General features: G+C 56.4%; 1 protein-coding gene across 4 annotated transcripts in view; it reads right to left on the bottom strand.

Annotated features, from left to right (window-relative positions):
- Window positions 1-256: 256 nt before the first annotated feature.
- Window positions 257-20,482, bottom strand: part of TRAF3IP1 (TRAF3 interacting protein 1) — a 30,562-nt gene continuing 10,336 nt past the window's right edge. Inside the window, exons 8-15 of one of the 4 annotated variants that reach the window (XM_045198286.2) lie at window positions 19,384-19,404; window positions 18,474-18,618; window positions 18,258-18,341; window positions 16,244-16,364; window positions 16,008-16,044; window positions 15,087-15,163; window positions 5,925-6,148; window positions 257-4,491 (exon numbers count right to left, since the gene is read on the bottom strand). In XM_045198286.2, the coding sequence (XP_045054221.2) occupies window positions 4,326-4,491; window positions 5,925-6,148; window positions 15,087-15,163; window positions 16,008-16,044; window positions 16,244-16,364; window positions 18,258-18,341; window positions 18,474-18,618; window positions 19,384-19,404 (875 nt within the window). In that variant the 3' untranslated portion in view covers window positions 257-4,325. The other 3 variants (XM_053919300.1, XM_024564229.3, XM_045198288.2) reach the window with 3 other exon arrangements.

Below are 20,482 nucleotides of genomic sequence, written 5' to 3'. Positions count from 1 at the left end.
GTTTGTACTGAAACTGCCCCAAAGAAGCCTTCCTTCAGAGCCCTAAGCCCTGGAAACGGGAAACCCGCTGGAAAGACTCGGGCTCGGCTCTGCTCCCCCAGTGCCGGGTGGAGAGCACCGTGAGGTCATCTTCGCGGTGGGTCCTGCCCAGGGACAGGCGGTGTGAGTCCCAGTGACCAACCCAGGCTGCATGATGGCCCGGGACACCTGTGCCCTTCCTCCACAGAAAGTATTAAAAATTCATTTCACAACTGCATTGACAGAAAGGCAAATATATTAATGTTACATCCTAAAGCATTTACTTCGACCTAAAGGTTTGCTTTGTCCTTCTAAGAGTTCACACTTTCACGAGCCTCCAAAGTGCCGTGGGCGCTGCTGCTGTGCCCACCTGCACGAGGGTGGCAGGGTGGTGGACTGATATTTATCCACTGATATTTATAACCAGTGGGGCACTCATCCTCTGACACCGGACTATGGAGTAGGTCCAGGGTGGACTCATCAATCAAATGCTTAAAAAAATCGGGCAAAAAGTTTAGGCCTCTTTTCCAAAGTCTCAAGCTAACAAAGGAGCCCTCCGCCCGCTGAGGGCCACGCCGCCGATCTGCTGGGGTTCTTGCGCAGGGAGTGCTCTCCTGTCTGGGCTCCCAAACTCTGCCCCGTTCTCCTTGGTAATAAGGCTAAACACTGGTTTTTATGTAACTTCCTAACACACCTTTCCTCTGCCATTAATAGGCTGTATTTTCTCCTTCATTAAAATCCTTCGTCTCTCTGGGGTGGGGTGGAGGGATGGGGAGAAAAGGCATACAACTGTAATTGAATAACAATAAAAATTTTTTAAAAAACAAATAAACATAGCTTGTTTAAATAGTAAAAAAAAAAAAAAAAACCTTTATCCTTTAAAAAAAAAATCCTTCGTCTCATTGTTAAGAATTGTCGCAAATAGTTCTTTCAGTGGGTTGTTCACTTGGTCACTTTTGCTTGGCTATATAGAAATTTTTTAATTTTTATAAAGCCAAATGTTCATCTTTTTCATCCACGACTTCTGAAAATCATCTTTTTCAGGAAGCTCTTCACCCCAAAATGATTCAGCACTTACTATACTATCTTCTGAGTGCTTCCTGCCTATACATTCCACTGCCTTAAAAACAGCTGTTGTAGCCGGCTGCCGTGGCTCAGTGGATTGAGCGAGCACAGACCTGTGAACCAAAGAGTCACTGGTTCGATTCCCAGTCAGGGCACATGCCTGGGTTGCAGGCCGGGTCCCCAGTAGGGGGTACATGAGGGGCAACCACACACGGATATTCTCTCCTTCTTTCTCCCTCCCTTCCCCTCTGCCTAAAAATAAATTAAAAAACAACAAAAAGAAATACTTAGAACCCCGTTTCTCACCTAAAAGACAGACCTGCTTGGCTTAAGAAGCTGATAATTTGGAACTCAGCTCGAAATATGGACTTTAAAGTTTGTTTTATAGTTTAAAAAGCCATTTAAATTTCTTTTCTCTTGCTGCATTACAAAAAGTTCTTTCCAATCTCCCTTTATGAAAACACACAGAACAAGCAAGAGGGGACCTTCCAGGGACCCGCTTCCGCCCCGCTGCAGGGCTCGCATAAACTCCACCCCCCGAGAGACCTGTTAGAAAGACACAAAACCTTTCTATCGGTCAAGTGTGTCATAGCGTGGAGGCAAACTCCAAGCCCACCTTGGAGCCTCCGGCGGGGAGGCTGGGGGGCCTCCGCAGGAGGCAGGACGAATGAGGTGGTCGGCGCTCTAGGCCTCCAGGTGTGGGCGGAGGACTCCAGAGCCTGCAGCCATCGTGGCCGCTGGAATTTCCCTGCTGGTGGGCACACCTGGGCCCAGACCAGGTGCACCGGCCTCATTCTGTAGCCGAGTCTGGTGGAAGCGCAAGCAACCGGCTCATCCTAAGCCTGGGACCACTGACAGCGAGCTGTTTATTCAAAAGGCGGTAAAGGTCAGGCCGTCTTTCTTTTTTTTAATTGATTTGAGAGAGAGGAAGGTGGAGAAAGAGACAGAAACACTGATCTGTCATTCCACTTGTTCATGCACTCACTGGTTGACTCTCGGACGCGCCCTGACCAGGGATCGAACCCACAGCACTCTAACCCACTGGGCGACCCTGCTGGGGCCGCCCTGGGCCAGCTTGTCTTTCCCGGAAGGTCAGGCTCAGTTGAGTCAGGGCACCTCAGAGGAGAAGTCCAGGGATGCGTCAGGGGCCGCGCCAACACGCTGGGCAGAGCGCCAGACCCCCGAGACCCGGCCTGCACTCAGCATCACCGGGTGCCTGCATCTCTCCGCAGACCTCAAACGTCATTATTTTAAAGTTCCTCATTAAAAAGAAAAAGTCCAAATGCCAAAGTAGAAAGCTTAGTGTTTTTAGTCTTGAATCACTTGTTCCAAAGGTTTATGCATGCATCCCCTCTGAATATAAGTTAGCGTCAACTCGACTTTCAAACTAAAATTTCTGATGACTCCAGTACGTCCTGAAAACTTAGAAACCAAAGTAGAGAAAAGATTTCGTAATCACATCTGTGTGTTTTATCAAACTAATAAATAGCCCAGATGTGATTCACTTGCAGTCACACTCAGAGACGCCACGGCTCCATGGACAGCCTTTCGGTTTGACAAATGCTTGCCTGTCTCGGAAAACGTCCCTTCACACGGAAAAGGGGCAAGCATCCCTTCCCCGAGCTTCCTTTGGAGAAAAGCAAAATGCACATTCAAGAATAAAAAAACCCAAATGCTTACAAATTTTTCCAGGTGTGAATGGAATTACACAGCCTGTCCACGTACAGAAAAAATATGTGATTACTTTTAATGATTTGTGTATAAAAGAAAAAATAAACTTTATGGTATAATTCGATAGACTACTTCATACAAAATTTTCCCCACATACAATGTATGTGATTTTTGCAACACAAAATTTCTAGCCACGTGTACAAATTCATAAAAGGCAGACGCATTACCCTGAAGCAAAGCAGCGCCACTCGGGTGGTGGCTAAGCCATTCGATTCAGTAGACACCAGATTACAAGTGTATGAGGGACTAGTTAACTGAAATACCTCCCTCCCTCCAATGAGGGAGCCCGTGTAATCCGACCGACAGAACTTTGGAGAGGAGAAAGACCGATGCTTCTAAATGGGAGATCTTAGCATCTGATCTTGAGCTTTGCTTGGAAATCACGTAACTACCTAAGTGAAAGATCTGTTGTGCAAACCGCGCTGAGGAAAGCTCGGCTGGGCCGTGCGTGCTGCCCTCGCAGAAACGCAGTTCCCGCGGGCAGCCCGACACTGCACCTGGCACTCACTCCTTGGTTACGGAACAGACACAGGACCCGGAAGGTAAAGTGTGCGGACCAGCAGGGGTGTCTCCCAACAGGGAATCCTTTATACACAAGCCTGAAGACTTACATATGCACAGTGTTATACGTACGTGAAAAACTAAATAGAAACCATGTTTTTTTTTAAAAAAACCTTTCTTTTAAAAAATAATTTCCTCCCCAAAATGGCAACATCACAAACTCTCGTGAATTGGCGCCTCCCTTTCTCAGACCCCCATGGCCTCCTGTCGGACAGGCCGGGCGGGGAGGGGAAGGACCCGTGGAGCCTCAGGAGCACCCGCTGGGGTGCGGGCCTGACGCCACACGAAGTGAGGGCAGCCCAAGACAAGCTCAGGCCCAGACCACGCCGTGAGGGCCGCACAGAATCTCCTTAAACTCGTGAACTTGAAGAGTGAGAAACACAAGCCACGGACAGCAGGGACCACTGAGAAAATCACATAAAGAAGGGGGCACAGTTACAGAGGTTAACAAAAAGCTCCCACACACCTTTGTGAGATACAGGCTGAAATGACCCCTTTTCAAGTGCAAATGAACTAAAAGTAGAATCCCCTCCTGCTCAGGCTTCATTCCCTTTACTAAGTGCCTCCAAAGGCGGTTGTCCACGTTCAGTGCCGACTCCCCGCGTCCTCGCCAAACCTGGAAACGGGCATCTACGCCTGCTGCTCGCCTGGGCGTGCCCAGCACTCGGGGCTCGAGGACTCGGGGCGAGAACTAAACAGGACAGGCTCCTGCAGACACACAGAACGGGCTGCAGGGACCCCCCCAGGTGTAGGGAAGAGCTCTGTACGGCGAGCGAGTCCTCCCGCCAGAGGGCTTTCCACACGCCGAACGTGCCCACGGCTGTACCGCGCGGGAAACTGGCTGGACGAGATTGTTAACGGTCCGTTTCTCTGCAAACTGACACTTAAAGCGGGATGCTGCTCCGCCTTCCCTTTTATTTCCGGCCTTGCACTGCTGCAGCAGTGGGGGCTCACCGTCCTGAACTCAAGTGGAGGCCGCGCACCATTCTCTGGATCTTCTCCTCGTTCTTCAGGATGGTGGCCTTCACGGCACAGATCCTGTCCTGCTGGTCCCTGACCAGCTGCTCCAGCTCCGCCAGCTCCGCCCGCAGGGGCTCCACGGCGCCGTCGGTGATGCTGAGGAGAGAAGGCACCGGCCGTGAAGGTCTCGCCGCGTTCCAGATGTGCCGCTGCTCCTAGAACTCACTCGCTCTTAGTGCAGGCTGCTGTCTAGTGCAGCTGTCCCCGCTTCTGGCCCCTTTGCCCACCTCCAGCCCCCCCGCCCCGCCCCCAGGCCCTGCCCTCTCGGAGGTCCCTGTCCACGGGTCATGCGACACTGCACCGTGAAAGTGCTATCTCGTCCAGAGAGAGGGCGAAAGAGAGAGGTGTGACGACAATGACGTGAGGGACGAACACCTCACATCTGGTTAAAGTCTGCTGGTCTCACCCCTCGTCACGGCCCAAAGTGAAGCTGAACGTGAAATTTACACAAAGGAAGCTAATACTCCTTAACATCCTGAAATCACAGGTGTCACCGAGGGCCCTGGGGACAGCAGGGAAGCAAGCAGCAAGGCCCGCCAACACCCAGCAGTGCCACCCGGACAGCCCAGCACACCCTCACCTTCCTCAGTGGGGGAACCCCAACCTCCAGGTCAGGCTCACCTGCTTCGATGGTCCCCACTGAGGCCCCTCCCACTCCTGTTCAAGGCAGGCCAGGGCCCCTCACTAGGGGCCAGACACTGGGGTAGTGGGGAGTCCCTAAGGAAGCCGGTCCAACGGGCCTGTCCCTCTGGGGTTCTGAGCGCGGGAACACACAGGGGCACAGCGTCCAGCCGCCCTACCGCAAAGTGGAGTCGGGAATTTGCAGGAAGAAAAGTCTGGGATGATGGTTTCAACACCTTAAACCAAAACATAACAAGGGCCAACCCATGCGAGGCATTCCCGCTTCTGGAAAGCTCCTGTTCCGACACTTCGCATTCACGGAGGACTCCGCCTCTTGCGCTGACCCAAAGGCATCTGAGGAGGGTTCTTGCTTTTCCAAAAAGAGGCAAGAAGCAAGCCAGCGGTGCCCGAGCAGGGCACCACGCTCAGCACCGGGCATCAGCCGCCAGAGCTCTGGCCTGTGTCTGAGCCCCAGACCTCAGAGCGCCTTCCTCTGCGCGACAGAGAGCGGCGGGCCCACGGGTACCAGGACAGCCTAGGAGGGCGAGTGAGGGCGGTGAGCCGAGCATCCACCTGGACATGGCGGAGCGACCCGACTGTGGTGAATGAGACGAAGCCTGTGGGTGCGGAGTGTGCTGTTGAACGCTGTAGTCCCTGCTTTCTGTATGCGAGTGTCACTCAGGCCTGGCGTCTGACTGGGTGCGCTCTGCCAGGTTCTTGGGGGGTCGGGCAGCGCTCACAACCCTTTCCCCACAAACAACTGCTATAAGAATTGCCACTTCACCCCAGCCGATGCGGCTCAGTGGACACGCTGTCTGGTAGACCCGGGAAAGGGGCCAGCAGTCCGGGGCCTCCCCCAACCCCGCCCCTGCCAGCCCCGCCCCGGCCCAGTCCACACCCCACCCCACCTCTGCTCCCGGCGCAGGGCCTGCGCGTGCTGCTGGCTCTCGCGGCGCCACAGCTGCAGCTCGTTCTGCATGGCGTCCACGTCCTCCTGCAGGTAGTCCATGATCTTGCCCAGGGGAAGCGCGCTCTTGCACAGGGTCTGGATGGACATGCGCAGCTTCTCTATCTCCTTGGAGACAAGGTCCTTCTCCTTCTTCCACGCTGACTCGAAGACAAGCAACTTCTCCTGCCACCGGTGGGGAGATGTGAAGAGAGGAAGACGCTCAGTCCTGAGGCAGGGGGGCGGGGTGCGGGGACAGGGCTGGCTGGGGACAGCGCAGCAGGGAGGGTCCCACCCCTTCCCAAAGGGTGCAGGGGTCTCTTATTGTAGTCCCGTCACTGAAGCTCAGGAAGGGGACCTGACCCTGCACCTCACTGCACCCCCTTCCCCCCCAGATGCCGAGGAACCCAGCTCACCAGGCGACAGGAGGAATGGACCCGCGAGAGGGCAAGCGGGGGACCTGGGGCGGCGTGCAGGGAGGGAGGCTGCCCACCTGCCCTTGAACGGGGAGGGCGAGGCTGGCAGCACCACGCTGGAGTACTCAGACAAGGCTGCCACAGCGGCCGAACGTTAGAAAGGGAAGAGGGAGGCCCATTTCAGGACCTGTGATATAGCCACAGTGACGATGATGGCGTGACACAGACCAACCCAGCAGGACAGAGAGGCCACCTGACTCCTGACAAAGCACAGAGACAGCTCAGTTACGGAGTCAGAGCCTTTCAGCACACAGCACCAGACCGACGGGTCAGCGGGGGACTGTGGCCCAGTCTCAGATTAAACAAAAACCGGCTCCCGGCAGTATAATTAATAAAAAGAGAGCAAAACTATAGAGCCGATGTTTAAAAGAATTCTGCCAAGACAGCAAACGTGACCACTTTTAAAGAAACTGATGGCTGAAACTAACTTAAGAACCAGAAAGCCTGAACACCCCCACGACCAATACAAAAATGAGAGTGGTTTAAATTTCCGCACGAGGAACACAGTGTTCAGAGGGCCTCACGGAGCGGCCGTCACTCTGCCAGGGCGCAGCGCCCCTGCATCCGCATCTCACCCCAGAGGGGAGGAGAGAACTCTCTCCACTCACGTCTTTACATACATGTTTCCTCACCATCAGAAACCTTTTTAAAAACTCACTTTAGAGAGAGGAGGAGGAAAGGCGGGAAAGAGAGAGACATCAGTTTGCTGCCCTACCCATTCATGCACTCACTGGCTGATTCCTGCGCAGGCGCAGCCTGGGCATCGACCCTGCCCCCCTGGCGTGCTGGGAGGACACGCTAATCAACTGAGCCCCCAGCCAGGGCCGCCCATTCATCCTTCACCTGGGGCTAAGACCAGGCCAGGATCACAGGAAGAAAACCACCGCCCTCTCACCCACGACTGTGCGTGGAGAAGTACCAGTTAGCACTGAGAAGCTAACAGCGGGTGGATAAAGACAGCATGCCCCCGCAATGCTGGTTTTGTCCCAGGAACGCAGCTACACCTGTCACCTAGGGAGTTAAGTATAAACGAATCACGTCAATCGCAGCAGAAAAGGCAAGACTGAAGCCCATGCCCGTTCCCAACCTGGCCCCGCGCTGGGGGAAGGGGACTTTCTCCGTGTGCCCCAACCACGAGTGTCAGAGAGGGGTCCGTCCCAGGAGCAGCCCCGATGAAAAGCAGGAGGGAAACGGGTGGCGGCACCGCCAGGCAATCAAAGGAAAGCTGAGGACTGGGCAGGAGGACGTGAAGGTGAGACGTGGGTGCGCTCGGGGGCTCCAGTCCCAGACCGGCCTTGGATGGGTCCCCTCCCCTCCTCACGCCCCACCCGCACCTGACTCTCAGCCAGTCAGTGTCCAGCCCCTACCACAGCACAGAAACAAAAGAATCGACAGACACATTTTGAAAACAATCAGTTTATCCATGAGGCCGGTTGTAAATTCCGACCCACGGGCAACAAACAATTAGAACACACGTAAAACACAGTGTCTGCGGGAGCAGAATAAACTCCGGGTGCCCAGATACGATGTCACCAAGGGCGCGCTCAGCTGTTTGCCGAGATGCACCCCAGAAGGCCAGTCGTGGACATGCCCACTCAACTCTGCGCCAGCCTCCCGCTGGCCCCGCAGTGAGCTGGCCACAGTGCTCGGTGGTAGTGAGAGACCGGTCACAGCCCCGCCACCAGACGTGGGTGCACAGGCAAGCAGAGTGGCGGGGCCTGGAGACAGCTCACAGCCTGCAGTCTGGCGATGACCTCGGCTTTTATACAGCCCGTGCGCCGAGAAGATTTTACATCTCTAAGTAGTTAAAACAGTGTGTACGCAAATTCACATCTCAGCACCCACAAATCGAGTTTGACTGGAACCGGGAACACTCATTCATCAGGGTGCTGTCTACAGGGCACCCCGAGAACGTGGGCCAGACAGCCCACGCACAGCTGGAAATCCTGACCACCTGACCCTTGCTGGAGGAAGCCTGCTGACCCCTGGTGGAGCGAATCCTGAGAAAGCCTCCCCGCCCCCGCGGTGGACGAGTGTGGAAAGGGGAAAGCACCACCATCGCACACGGCGCAGGACGACGGACGCTGGGTGTGCGAGGGCTTGAACAAGAGTGAGGCCACCCTGTCCGCTGGGCTTGGGGGGCCGACTGCCACGCCTTGGTGTGGCCCTGGTGGCCACTCTCCAGACAGGTGGCCCTCTCCCAGGAGCTCTGCCCCTCAGGCCAGTCTGACCAGCTTCGGCCTGAACTCTAGTTCTCACCCTGATTTCTACCCCGTGGCCAGCGTGGCGTGGGCCCTCACACGTCCACTAGTGTGTCCCAGTCCGTCTGTCTAAACCCCGGGGCACGCACTACGGAGCAGCTGAAGTCGCACCTGCAGACTTGCGCTGCCAACGCGGACCAGGCGCAGGGCACGTGGAGGGCACTGCCGGGTCAGGGCCAAAACGACCTATCAGCCAGGAGCGGCTGAACCCGAAGAGAGTGATGAGCATAACACGTGAGTTTTAAGTTGAAGGTCTGAGTGAAAAATAAGATCTTCATTCTCACGCTCTCGTTCACTGAGTGAACGTACTGAGCAGAAGACGGCCACTCAACTTGGAAATATTGCTAAGACTACAGCTGATTGCGTATCTGTAACCCAACTTCCTTAAGTCATATGATTCGTTCTTTTTTCAGGTAAAAGTACTCCGATATTTGTGCCTGGCTGGTATGGCCCAGCGGATTGAGCACTGGCCTGCGAACCAAGGGGTCGCTGGTTCGATTCCCAGTCAGAGCACATGCCTGGGTGGCAGGCCAGGTCAGGTCCCCAGCAGAGGGCGCGCCAGAGGCAGCCACACATTGACGTTTCTCTCCCTGTCTTGCTCCCTCCCTTCCCCTCTGTCTCCAGTAAATAAAGTTGTTTTAAAAAGTACTCTGCCGTTCCGTCCACATCACAGCCTTTGTCTACACACAGCGGCCTATCTGCTCACAGCCACCTTCGCCACCCGCAGGCCTGCAGCGACCGGACGGCACAGACGGGGGGTGTTTCCAAGAGCACCTGTGCACAACCTGGTGGCGACAACTTCACGTCCAAACCCGAAACGCCGGCTCGTGCGCCCTGGAGGGCCCTGCGTTACTGGGGGCACCAGACTATCACCCTATTTCCTAAGACGACAACAACAACAACAACTTTTTGGTATTAAAATCAGACAGTGGTCCCCAGTTTAGCTTTCGCGGCGTCACCGGTGAAGAAGTGCCATAGCATCTGCCCCTGTGGTTCCGACCGCGGACCACCGCATCCAAACCAAGGCCACTCCGACCAGGCGCAGACACCAGCAGAGGAAGGGCCCTGCATCGCGTTTCTCCAACAGGGCCGATGCACTGGTGTTGGAACTGCACCACCTAGCTATGAAAACAAGAAATAACTTAAAGATCCATTTAAATCAACCAAATAAAAGAGAGGAAGACTGAAATCCATGACTTGCCTAAGAATTTAGCTACTGTTTGCTATATGCTAATCATTATAATTAAAATACATGTTTGTGATGAGATGATTTCATCCATCAAGAGGCATTTTAACAGACAGCAGTTCCAGTCCCCAGTCGACACTTCCTGAAAACAGTCGCCCCCATCACCGGCAAGGCCGCCGCCACGGCCAGGGCCCTCCCCACGGAGACGGGCAGTGAGGCAGGCGTATGCAGGTCCACCTGCGCGCACACCCACGCTCTCACCCAAAGGGAGGCCGGGCCGCCGGCACCAGGACGGCGAGGAGTGAAATCACAGGAACTGGAAGACGCAGCAGGAGAGAGACACCGACACTCCTAGTCTGCTTGAGAAGAAAGCCCGCACAAGAAGAGCCAGTGTCTGGGATTTACATTCAATGGAACAGATGGTCCAGGACAGGACACAGACACCTCCACACAGCACCTCGCCGTGAGTGAACCGCCTTAGACACAGCCGGCCATCGCTCCGAAGCTTCGTCCTTTGTAACGTTCAAAAAGCAAGTGTTTCTAAAGCATAAGAAACACTAATAAAAGTGCTTTTCTGGTTGTTTTCTAAAAACTTCACAAATACAAATGGAAAACCGTGGGCATGAACTAATATCTTACTATTAGCAAAGTTTAATACTTCCTCTAGAAAAGAGAACAAGTGGCCAGGGTAATAAAAACTGCTCGGAGCGGTCCGAGCCACACGCTTACTCTGTAATGCATTATGCAGCCCGGGGCACAGTGAGAAGTAGCTTTTCTTCCAACACAGCTTCAAAGGCAGGCTGGAGAGATGCCCAGGTTACAGACAAGTACTTCCTCAGCACTAAAACAAAGGCTCCCTCTAAAACGGGAAAAGAGCCGAGACCACGGGCACACAATCACTTGGGTGAAAAGCAGAGAAAACATCGACGCTTTGAATTCCCAAGTGAGGTGAGAGAAGATGAGCCACTAGTGTTAAAGTTAGTTTGTATAAATCGATCATAAGAGGCAGGTGCAAGGGTCCTTTTCTTCAGGTGCGTGACAGCCGCCTGCCAGGGACGCCGACCAGGCTCAGGACGCAGCGACGTCCTGCGTGCCCCCTGGGCCCGCAGGCACGACCACAACGAGGCCGCGAGCAAAGGCTCGACCCCAAACGACCGGAATCACACTGACTGCACTCTCTGAATGTGCTCACACTACATGTTGTCAGTAAAAAGGCTTTTCAAAAACCCTTTTATCTGAAAGCTAAAGGACAGAAACCTGAATGGCCCACATGTTGAAAAGAAGTAACAAAGGACTCTACATTAAAATTCAGGAAATTTTAACATTTAACATTAATTTATTATTCAAGGAATTTAAAATTTAAGGACAAGGCATGCTTAAAATGTTTAAATATGTTAATTTTTAAAATGACAGACTAAAACTAAATGAGCTAGTTAGCTTTACACAAGAAGTTAGAAAAAATAAACACCTAAGGAAATTAAAAGGAAAAACAAAGAGTAGAATTAAAACAACACAAAAGTGATCATCTACAAAACCAAAAGTTGATTCCTTCCTAGAGGGTGTCTATTTCAATAGTGTTTAAAAAGTCTCACCAAGGGGAAAGAAAAGATGACACTTCTGGAAGGAAAGGAAAACAATAGCTACAATGTATTTTTAAAATCAGAAAGTGGACTTGGACTTCCTCACGCCATGACTTCGTAAAACGCGAATGAAATGAACTGCTTCCCAGGGAAACGCTGTGGAGAGGCTGCTGGCCAACCCACTTCTGCTCACCGAAGCCCCCTGCCACCAAGGGCAGCCCACACACAGCAGACACGCAAGGTCCAGAAACCTGAGGCCCCCAGTGGCGGGCAGCCTCCTCTCTCACCTGCGTGCCTTGCCAACACCACCATTTTCCGAGCTTGCCAGGCAGCAAGAAAACCTGGCAAGTTCCATGTTCCTGGAACCCGACTGTTCGCCAAGCCAGTGAAGTCTGGAACGAAGATTCACCTCCTGGTTCCCTTGGTGACAAGGACCTGGAGGGGGTGTACACAGCCCCCAGCAGACAGCCTGAAAGAGGACGGGTGGGCCCTTCGCCTGCCCCCTGCCCCGCCTTCCTGCAGGCCGGGCTGGCCAGAGAGCGGAGGGGAGGTGCCAGGCGTGGGGCCCCTGCCACTCCAGCTGAACATGAGCTGAAGCGCTTTCTGCCTCATGGAAGCCACTACACAGTTCTAGATCTTTCCTTCCCTCACAAGTAAACCTAGTCCTCATTGATTCACATATTAATTACCAAAAAGAAACTCAGAGAGAAACAGGGAGGGAACACGCCCACGAGAGAAGCGGGCAGGAAGGGTGGCTTCAGGAGAAGCAGCCGGCCAGCAGCATCAGGACGCCCAGCGCCGAGAGCGAGGAGGAGGGGCCGCCATGGACAGAACCATCAGGAGCTGTCGGGAAATGTACGGCGAAACCACAACCAGAAAGGCTGAGGATGCCGAGGGACCAGGACTGTCCCAGACTGCCGGCTGGAAAGTACTGGGCTGGCCAGAAAGTCCGTTCAGTTTTTTTCCGTAAAATAAAAGATGTATTTTTCATTTTCACCAATAACTTTATTCGTTTGGATATTTTGAGTATGTTGGCTGTCTCCCCTGTGGTAGAACACTGGTTGTTCTCCATTAATGTCTCGATTTGCTCGCTGTCGACTTCAGCTGGTCTGCCCGACCGTGGAGCATCGTCCAGCAAGAAGTCTCCAGCGCGAAACTGCGCAAACCACTTCTGACACGTTCGCTCATCACAGCACCTTCTCCACACACGGCACACACCTTTTCTTTTTCGTGGTTCAGTTGCGTTTTTACCTTTCTCAAAATAACAAAGCACAATATGCCGAAAATGTTGTATATTTTCTTCTCTCGTCAATATTAAAATGGCTACGCAAAAATTCACCAGTTTTGATATGTTTTTTAAATGCACTGCTGACATGACAGCTGTCACGACACAATGTAGCAAAAGTGTTTCAAGTGAAGTTACAGATGACTAAGCGACTAAGTGGAGGAATAAAACCAGAGGAACTTTTTGGCCGACCCAATGAAACGGTGGAACCACTTGGGAGAAGAGGCTGACGTCTCCCATCATGGCGAACACACGTCTACACTGTGGCCAGCAGCCCTCTTGCAGGCGGCGTGTCCGTCCACCCAGGGGCCAGCCCGCGTGCCCACCGCAGCTGTGCTCGGAGAGTCCCAAACACGAGCCCCCTGGCGGCGCACTGGCTAGAGAGCAGATGAGCGCACTGCGGTCTGCCCGCACCACAGATGGCAGCTCAGCAGAGCAAGGAATGGGCCGGGGTCCGCGCTGCTCACGGAGACGTCTCTGAACAGGAAGGATGCACAGCAGCTGGCCTGCAAAGAAGTGCACACCGCACAACACCACTCAAACAAAATTCTCAGAAACGCACGCCAAAGGGTAGAGGCACACAGCGGGTGAGGGGCTGCCAGGGGTGGGGGTGGGGCACAGAGACAGGAGGGCGGAAGGGATTCTGGAGGGCACAGGCCACTTTGGAGGGTGATGGACGTGACCCTGCCTTGACCATGACTGGCACACGTGTGTGCTCAGACTTTCAGCTATAGGGAGAGTAAACGGCGGCAGCCCCCCCCGTGCGGAGCACTCGGCAGCTGCTGGTGAAGGGATCACAGGCGACAGCCCCAGGCTGGGTCCTGTGGGGAACAGCATCCTCAGAACACAGCCCGCACACCCGTGACTGCTGCCCCACTGCCTGCCGCACCGGAGACTGCCCAGCTCCCCGCTACCACGCTCCCCACCTGCTGCCAGTAGCCATGGATGGTGCCCACAGCAGCGTGGTTTCTGCAGCGAACAGCCGCAGGAACCTGAATGTCTGTCAGTAAAGGAATTAATAAACAGTCGTCAATCAAAATGAACAGACTAGAGCTGCAGGCGTCACAACCGGAGGGTCTCAGGGACAACATGCTGCCTGAAGAAAGGGGCCTGCACAGCCGCAGGGCGGCACGGAGCCGCACGGAGCAATGCCAGGCATGCAGCAGCCGGGGCACGCATGTATGCACGGGCGTGCTGCTGGGGACAGGGAGGTTGGGGCGAGGGCAGGAACAGCTGTGACTTTTCCTGTACATTTTAATTTCTGGCATTTACAAAAAAATGGAGGAATTTTTAGAAGGCCAGTAGGTGAGATGTACATCTGGTGTTTACCGACCCACTGAGGGAAGCGGCGCTGAGACACGTCCCGGCCCCTCTCCCCGCTGCAGACTGGCACCCCGCCTGGAAACACTTACGAGGCTCGCCTCTTTCCAGCAATAAATGCACTTTTCCCTCTTTTATCTTCTAAAGTCAAAAGATCCAGTCCTCTGAAATGCACTCTTCAGAGGAAACTTTGAAACTCGGCCTAGTGGGCTCTGCATGAAAAGCAGAGCCACAAAATTGAAACCAACTGAAGCTTCAAAGGTCGCCCACAGACACAGCCTGGAGGCACCGACTCCTGCCTCAGGGCTGCAGACGCACAGCCAGGGACAGCAGCGACCCCTGCACCTGTGGAGAGGGCCCTGACACAGGACACTCTCCCCTTGGCTACTGCAGGCCGGGCTCCAGGACAAAGCAGGCCACCGGAAGCAGGACAGTCCACAACAAATAGCCATTGAGTGGACGTGTGTGTGTAGAAAAGACGGGAACAGCTGGCTGGTGATCAAACCACGCAAGAAAGCAGTGTCTGTTAAAAAACCCACAGCAAACACTTACTGTTATGCTGCCTGGCCTACAGGTGCCCCCGCAGGGTGCCGTGCCCAAGGGCAGTGCAAGCAGGAGGCCCAGGTCCCGGTAAAGCCACATCACACTTTGGAGAGATGTGGGGCGGCCAGGAGCCAAGAGCCCCGTGTTTAAGGGCCCGACTCGAAAGCCCTGCCCCTCACTCCACAACCAGCCAGGGCCAGGCGGACGGCTCCAGCTCCTCGTGCTGGGAAAGGGGGGCCGCAGGGTCAGTGCAGGGCAGGCCTCTGGCCTGGACTCCTGAGCCCCCAGGTGAGGCCGCTGCCCACCCAGGACAGGGCTGGCGTGGGGTCCAGGGCAGTAACGTGACTCCCCAAGTGTCTGTCCTCCACTGGGGGGGCGTCGCCCTTAAACACACGCACAGACGCCACTCATCACGGCGTCTGAGAGGCGCGTCTACTGCTTTGACGTGCCGACGGTGACAGCCAGGCCCTCACCTTCTCCCCAGGCCTGGGTGGCAGTCGCGGCTTCTCGTAATCTTTCTTGGTCTCCAAAATCTTTGTGACGAGTCCTCCTGTGGAAAAGCAGTGGCTTTAGGTTCCAGGTGTGCTCTGCCCTGGGAGGCTGTTCTGCTCTACACGGGTGGAGGGTGGGAAGCTTACTGAGTCCTCACTCTGCCTCCTTCTACCCTGAAAACAGCTCGCAGTACCTTTATTCGACAAAGGACAGCCTGCAGTAGGCTGATACAACGCTGGCGTTGGAATTAACTCTACACTTTCACAGTTTCAAAGAAATCAGCTCCTTGAAAGGTGACAAAAACAAAAACAAAAACAGTAACTCTAGCCCTGGCTGGTGTGGCTCAGTGGATGGAGCACCAGCCTGCGAAGCAAAGACTTGCTGGTTGATTCCCACTCAGGGCACATGCCTGGCTTGCAGGCCAGGTCCCCAGTAGGGGGCGCATGAGAGGCAACCACATAGTGATGTCTCTCTCCCTCTCTCTAAAAATAAGTAAAATCTTAAAAAAAAAACCTTTAGAAATCATATAGATTCTCCGTTTCTAAAAGGTAAGAGTAAACATAGATGAACACTTAAAGCCATTACAAATAACAACTGTGAACCGCTTCTAAGCAGCCTCTTGTACTAACACTCCCCCACCCCCGGGTGAGATGTGCAAGGAAAGGCAGCTGCGTGGGGATGAGAGCACACAGTAGGCCCGGCCTGCGGCACTGCGACCGCACACTAAGAAGGGGAGTCCCCCAGAGCAGAGCTCACAGCGGGCCCCAGGGTGCGGGGTGCCTGCAGGTCCCCTAAGGATGCGGGCAGCACCCACCGTCTCCCAGGATAGAAAGCCCCGCCCTCAGAGGGACCCGTGCTGAGCCTGCGCTGAGCCTGCTCGCTCCCCGACGCCCAGGACTCACCGTGCTTCTCGTCCTCTTCCAGCTCCACTGCTTGTGCCTGCGCAGGAAAGGAAGGGAGAAAACAGGGGACCCAGGTTTGCCGAGTCCTCAAAATCCTGCTTTTGAGGAGCTCATCAGAGGAGTGACGAGATCAGAGAGGGCAGAAAACTGACTGAGAAATCAGAGGGAACCTTCCACGTACACCTGAGTGCCCGAGTCTAAGAGCAGCTACAAAGCCACCAGGCCGGCACACTGACCCCTTCAAGCTCCAGCACCTCGGGCAGCTGGGGCGCGGCCTCCACCACGAACTGGTCGTCCTCGTCATCGGAGTGCTGGGCATCTATGATAACACTGGACACGGCTCTACCGCTCCCAGCCCTGAACAGAAAGAGGTCAGAGCAGGTCACAAATGTTACGGGGGGGGGGGGGGGGGGGGGTGTTTCCACCTGCACCCAGCATCCGGGGGAGAGGTCGGGGGACGCTGAGTGAAGCCCCTGGGCCCAAGTCCCGGGGCCCCGCCCTCTGCCAGCCCATCCCGACACAGGTGTGCAGGTGCACCCTGCCCCATCCACACCCTGACCTGGCTGCCTCTCAGGGAGACCCTGCTGTCACCTGTCACCCCACACACGAGGGACCCACGTTCCCAAGGCATAAGTGTCAAGGTAAGGTGGTAAGGGTGGCCCCGCCAGCCCTCTGCTCCTCAGTGTCACTTGGAAACAGCGGCTTCCTCGGGGCCCTTCCGCTGACCGCCAGTCCCTGCCCTGAGCTATGTCCCTGCCCAGCACCCATACCCCACCCTACTGCCCACCAGGTCCTGCCTTTGCTCTGGGCCACCAGCCCATACCCCGGCCACCCACCCTAGAGCTCTCTCGGGCCCGAACAAGCCCCCGCTGGGACTGCCCCGCCCACCATCATCCCACAGGCCATGCCAGCACCCCAGCACGGACACTGCCTCCACCACACCAAAGCCTCGCCCACGCCCCTGACCCAGCTGCTGCACCTCCCTCTCAGACCCCAGGCCTTCATGTCCTCCCCCCAACTCCCCACTTCCATGACCACCCTCCATGCCCCTACCCCATCAGCCTGACATGTGTACACACACACACACGTGTGCGCGCACACGTGCACACCCCCAACCGCTCCTGTGTTTCAGTACAGGGCGCAAGGTCAGGATGGGTCCCGGCACCGGGTCACGAGCTCTCGAGCACCCTCAGGCCGTCACCCTGCCCTCAGGCCCGCCTCCGCCGCACCAACCTCCTCTCTCCCCTCATCCTTCACACTCTGCACCCCGCACTATGGACCGCATCCCACCCTCCCAGCTCCGGGCCCTCCCCACAGCCCTCCCTCCTCAGCAGACCCTCTCCAGCCTCACCCCCTCCTCCTAAGGACCGCCCCCCCCCCCCGCCTCCTCCCCAGTCACGATGCTCTATCTCCACACATGGCTCCAATGTCCCCAACACTCGGAGAGTGGGGGTGGCCCCCAGATAAGAACCCCCGTGCCAGCGTGTTACCAGTCCCCTCTCGTGGAGACCGGCTTGGGCCGCCTCCCCGCTCTCGCCTCCCACTCCTGCTCCCCAGACCAGCTGCTGCTGCAGGAGAAGCATGAAGCCCAAACAGGAAGCCCCTCCCAGAGCCTCCCCCATAGGGCTATGCACACGCCCCCCGCCTGCTTCTCCCACATCTGCACCCACTGGGCCACCCACCACCCCAAAAGTGCGCTCATTCCCTCCTCTGGAAAACAAGAGCTGGGGGCGTCCCTTGCCCCTGCCTGCCTTCCCTCTGCTTCTCTTTGTCTCTCTGCAACGAAGCCCAGGCCCCAGTGAATGCCCCCCCCACCGGCCGTCTCCAAGCCCAGCCTCCGACTCCACCTAGAACCCCCGACCCAGCCTGCCGACCTTCCGGACCCACAGGCCTGCGTCACGGGTTTATGGCCTGCTCACCACGTTTTGCTTTTACTTTCTGCGCAATTAGCCTTTACATCTTTTTCCTATTTTTCCCCATTGTTTTTATTCTATGACTCCTATCTGGAGGTCAGAGAACGGCACCCCGCCGCTTCCCCGAGTATCTTCAAGGTTTAAGGACGGCAAGGACGCCGGTGCGCTCTCACCGACCTGAAACACGAGGCCAGGGTCTCAGCCAGTCTCCCTTCCCTAGACAGCGAGCTTTCCCAGCACCCCCGGCACCCCCACCCAGCACACACCCAACTCCCATCCACCCCAGGGTCCCAACCACCTGGGGGGCCCCCGCTGCTCGGGTCAGAGCCCACCTCACCTGTCGGCCGCCGACACCTCCGCACTGTCCTGCCGCTTCACCCGGGGCGGTGCCGGCCTGGCACTCCCAGGCCGAGGGAGCCTTCTAGAGCAGACAGTGGGAAACCAAAACAGGGGCGTAAGCACCTCTCTGCACAAACGCTGCCCAAGAACCCAGCTTGAGCGCACAGAAACCGCGAAGGCACAGAGGGGCGTGTGGGCGGGGGCGAGCACGGACCTGGTGTCAGGCGGGAGGTCGGCGGGGACCTCGGAGTTCTCGGGCCCCTGGGGCTTGTCCTGACTGGCGGGTCCCACTTCTCCTTCTGCAGGGACGGCGTCCCAGCCCACAGTTTGCAAAGGGAAGAACACGAACGACAGACATGCTGGAGAAGGCGGGGCCCACACAACCACAGGCACGATGGGGCGTCCCTCGCCTGGCGTCCGGGGAAGATGGAGCAGACGCTCTGGGCTCACCGTCTCAGGGAGGAAAACTCAGAAGGCAGGGCCGCGAGGCCAGCCACGGAACTTAAGGGGAACACAGCCGAAGGGAAGGCGTGGCCACAGGAAACACCCTCAGGCCGGGGCTCCCCGGTCAGCACCGGCAAGGACCACAGGGATGGAGGGAACATAGCATCACAAGGCCATCATCCTCACGTGTGAGCGGCAGAGCCCGACCAGGCCTAGTCACTGCGTGGGCACACGGGGGCGCCAGAGGGCGGTCAGGGGGCCCACCTTCCTGCCCCTTCCTCCGTTCGCCCTTTAAACAGGCTCCACTTCCTGTACGAGCCACATTGTGTTTATAAACTGAACAGTTTCTCCACTTTGACAAAAAAAGATTTAACGCCTCCAAGTCCAAGCCGTGAAGGCAATTAAAGCCACACCACTATTTAAAGTAAAGGGTTTTAAACTTTAGGAAATAGTGAAAACCCATCAAAATTTGACTACTGAAACTATACTTTGTCCTCTGGGGGGGAAAACCTGGAATGTTTTCTTTTGACACAAAAGGCATGTGAATTAAATCTTAAAGTGGCGTTGTGATGAGGCGTCTCGCTGACCCAGTCTGTAACACACACACCCGAGCGCTCACACCCGCTCACGCACGCACGCACACGCCCGCACTTCTCACCGCCCGCACAGCCGCTCCGTACCTGCGTCGCTGGGGGAGCCGCCTGCAAAAGACAAAGGTCGCATCAGCAGTTCTCGCTCGTGTCCCCGCCTCGGCCTGCGGACGAGCAGAACGGGCCTGGCGCAGACGACAGCACAGCGAGTGATGCTGGGCGTCTGCGGGAAACGCGGCCCCTCTCAGCTCCTCCTCTCGCCTCCCACCGTCACGGTTCCGTTCACAGGGGTAGAAAAGGCACGGAGACTGTGCCCCGTGACATGTTAGCGCACAGGACCAGGAAGCAGGGGCCTGAAGAAAGTGTCCAGAGACGACGGAGCAGGACAGTCGCCAGTGGGCCAGGAGGCCGGGGCTGACTCCGAGAGCACGGGCGGCGCGGAGACTCTGGCTGAGACCCTCCCTCACGTAACACGTCGGCTAAGCGGGAAGCCACCCACGTCCACACGGGCAACCTTACACATGTCGCCAGGACCCCTTGTCAGGTGCCACTTCCGGGGACGGCCTCAGGCTCCTGAGCGGAAGCACGCAGGGGTGGTGGGCTCACCCACAGGTGGGTCACCCTTTTCTGTTTCCCCTCCCCCAATGCGTGAACACAGCTGCAGGAGAGCCGGAGGGGCACCCGCCCACGGGAGTCGGGCCTGGGGTCCTGTGAGGACCCATGGGCCTACGCGGGGCGAGAAGCGCCCTCACGCCCGTGGTCCGTCTGCCCGTCCGCAGGAGGACGTCGAACTCTGCACTGACTGTGGAGCACCTGGCGGAGAGGCCCCACAGGGCCGCACCCAGTGACACAGCAGAGGGCAGGCCGGGCCCCCGTGGGGGCCTGAGGACCTTGAGGGGTGGCGGTTAGGAGGGGCCCAGACAGCATGGTTCCAGGCAGCCCCAGGCGTGGGAATGTGCACCCAGGGGTGTTGGCGTCGGGTGGGGGGGGGGGGGGGTGGCAGGAGCAGACAGGCCCTGCGGGCAAGGTGGCAGCTCACGGAAGGTGCAGGGAGAAAGGGCGCCTCAACCTGCTGTGGAACCCACAGCCTGGACCCCAGACCCCATCTCTCTTCAGAACTCACGCCGGCCGGGCTGGGGACAGACTGCGGGCTCACGATGAGCTCGGACAAGATGCTGACAGGTAGGGG

This window comes from Desmodus rotundus, chromosome 2 (genome assembly GCF_022682495.2).
Source record: "Desmodus rotundus isolate HL8 chromosome 2, HLdesRot8A.1, whole genome shotgun sequence".
In the NCBI taxonomy this organism is placed as follows: domain Eukaryota; kingdom Metazoa; phylum Chordata; class Mammalia; order Chiroptera; family Phyllostomidae; genus Desmodus; species Desmodus rotundus.
Note: the sequence above shows the minus strand (reverse complement) of the source record. Positions and strands in the feature narration are given on the sequence as shown.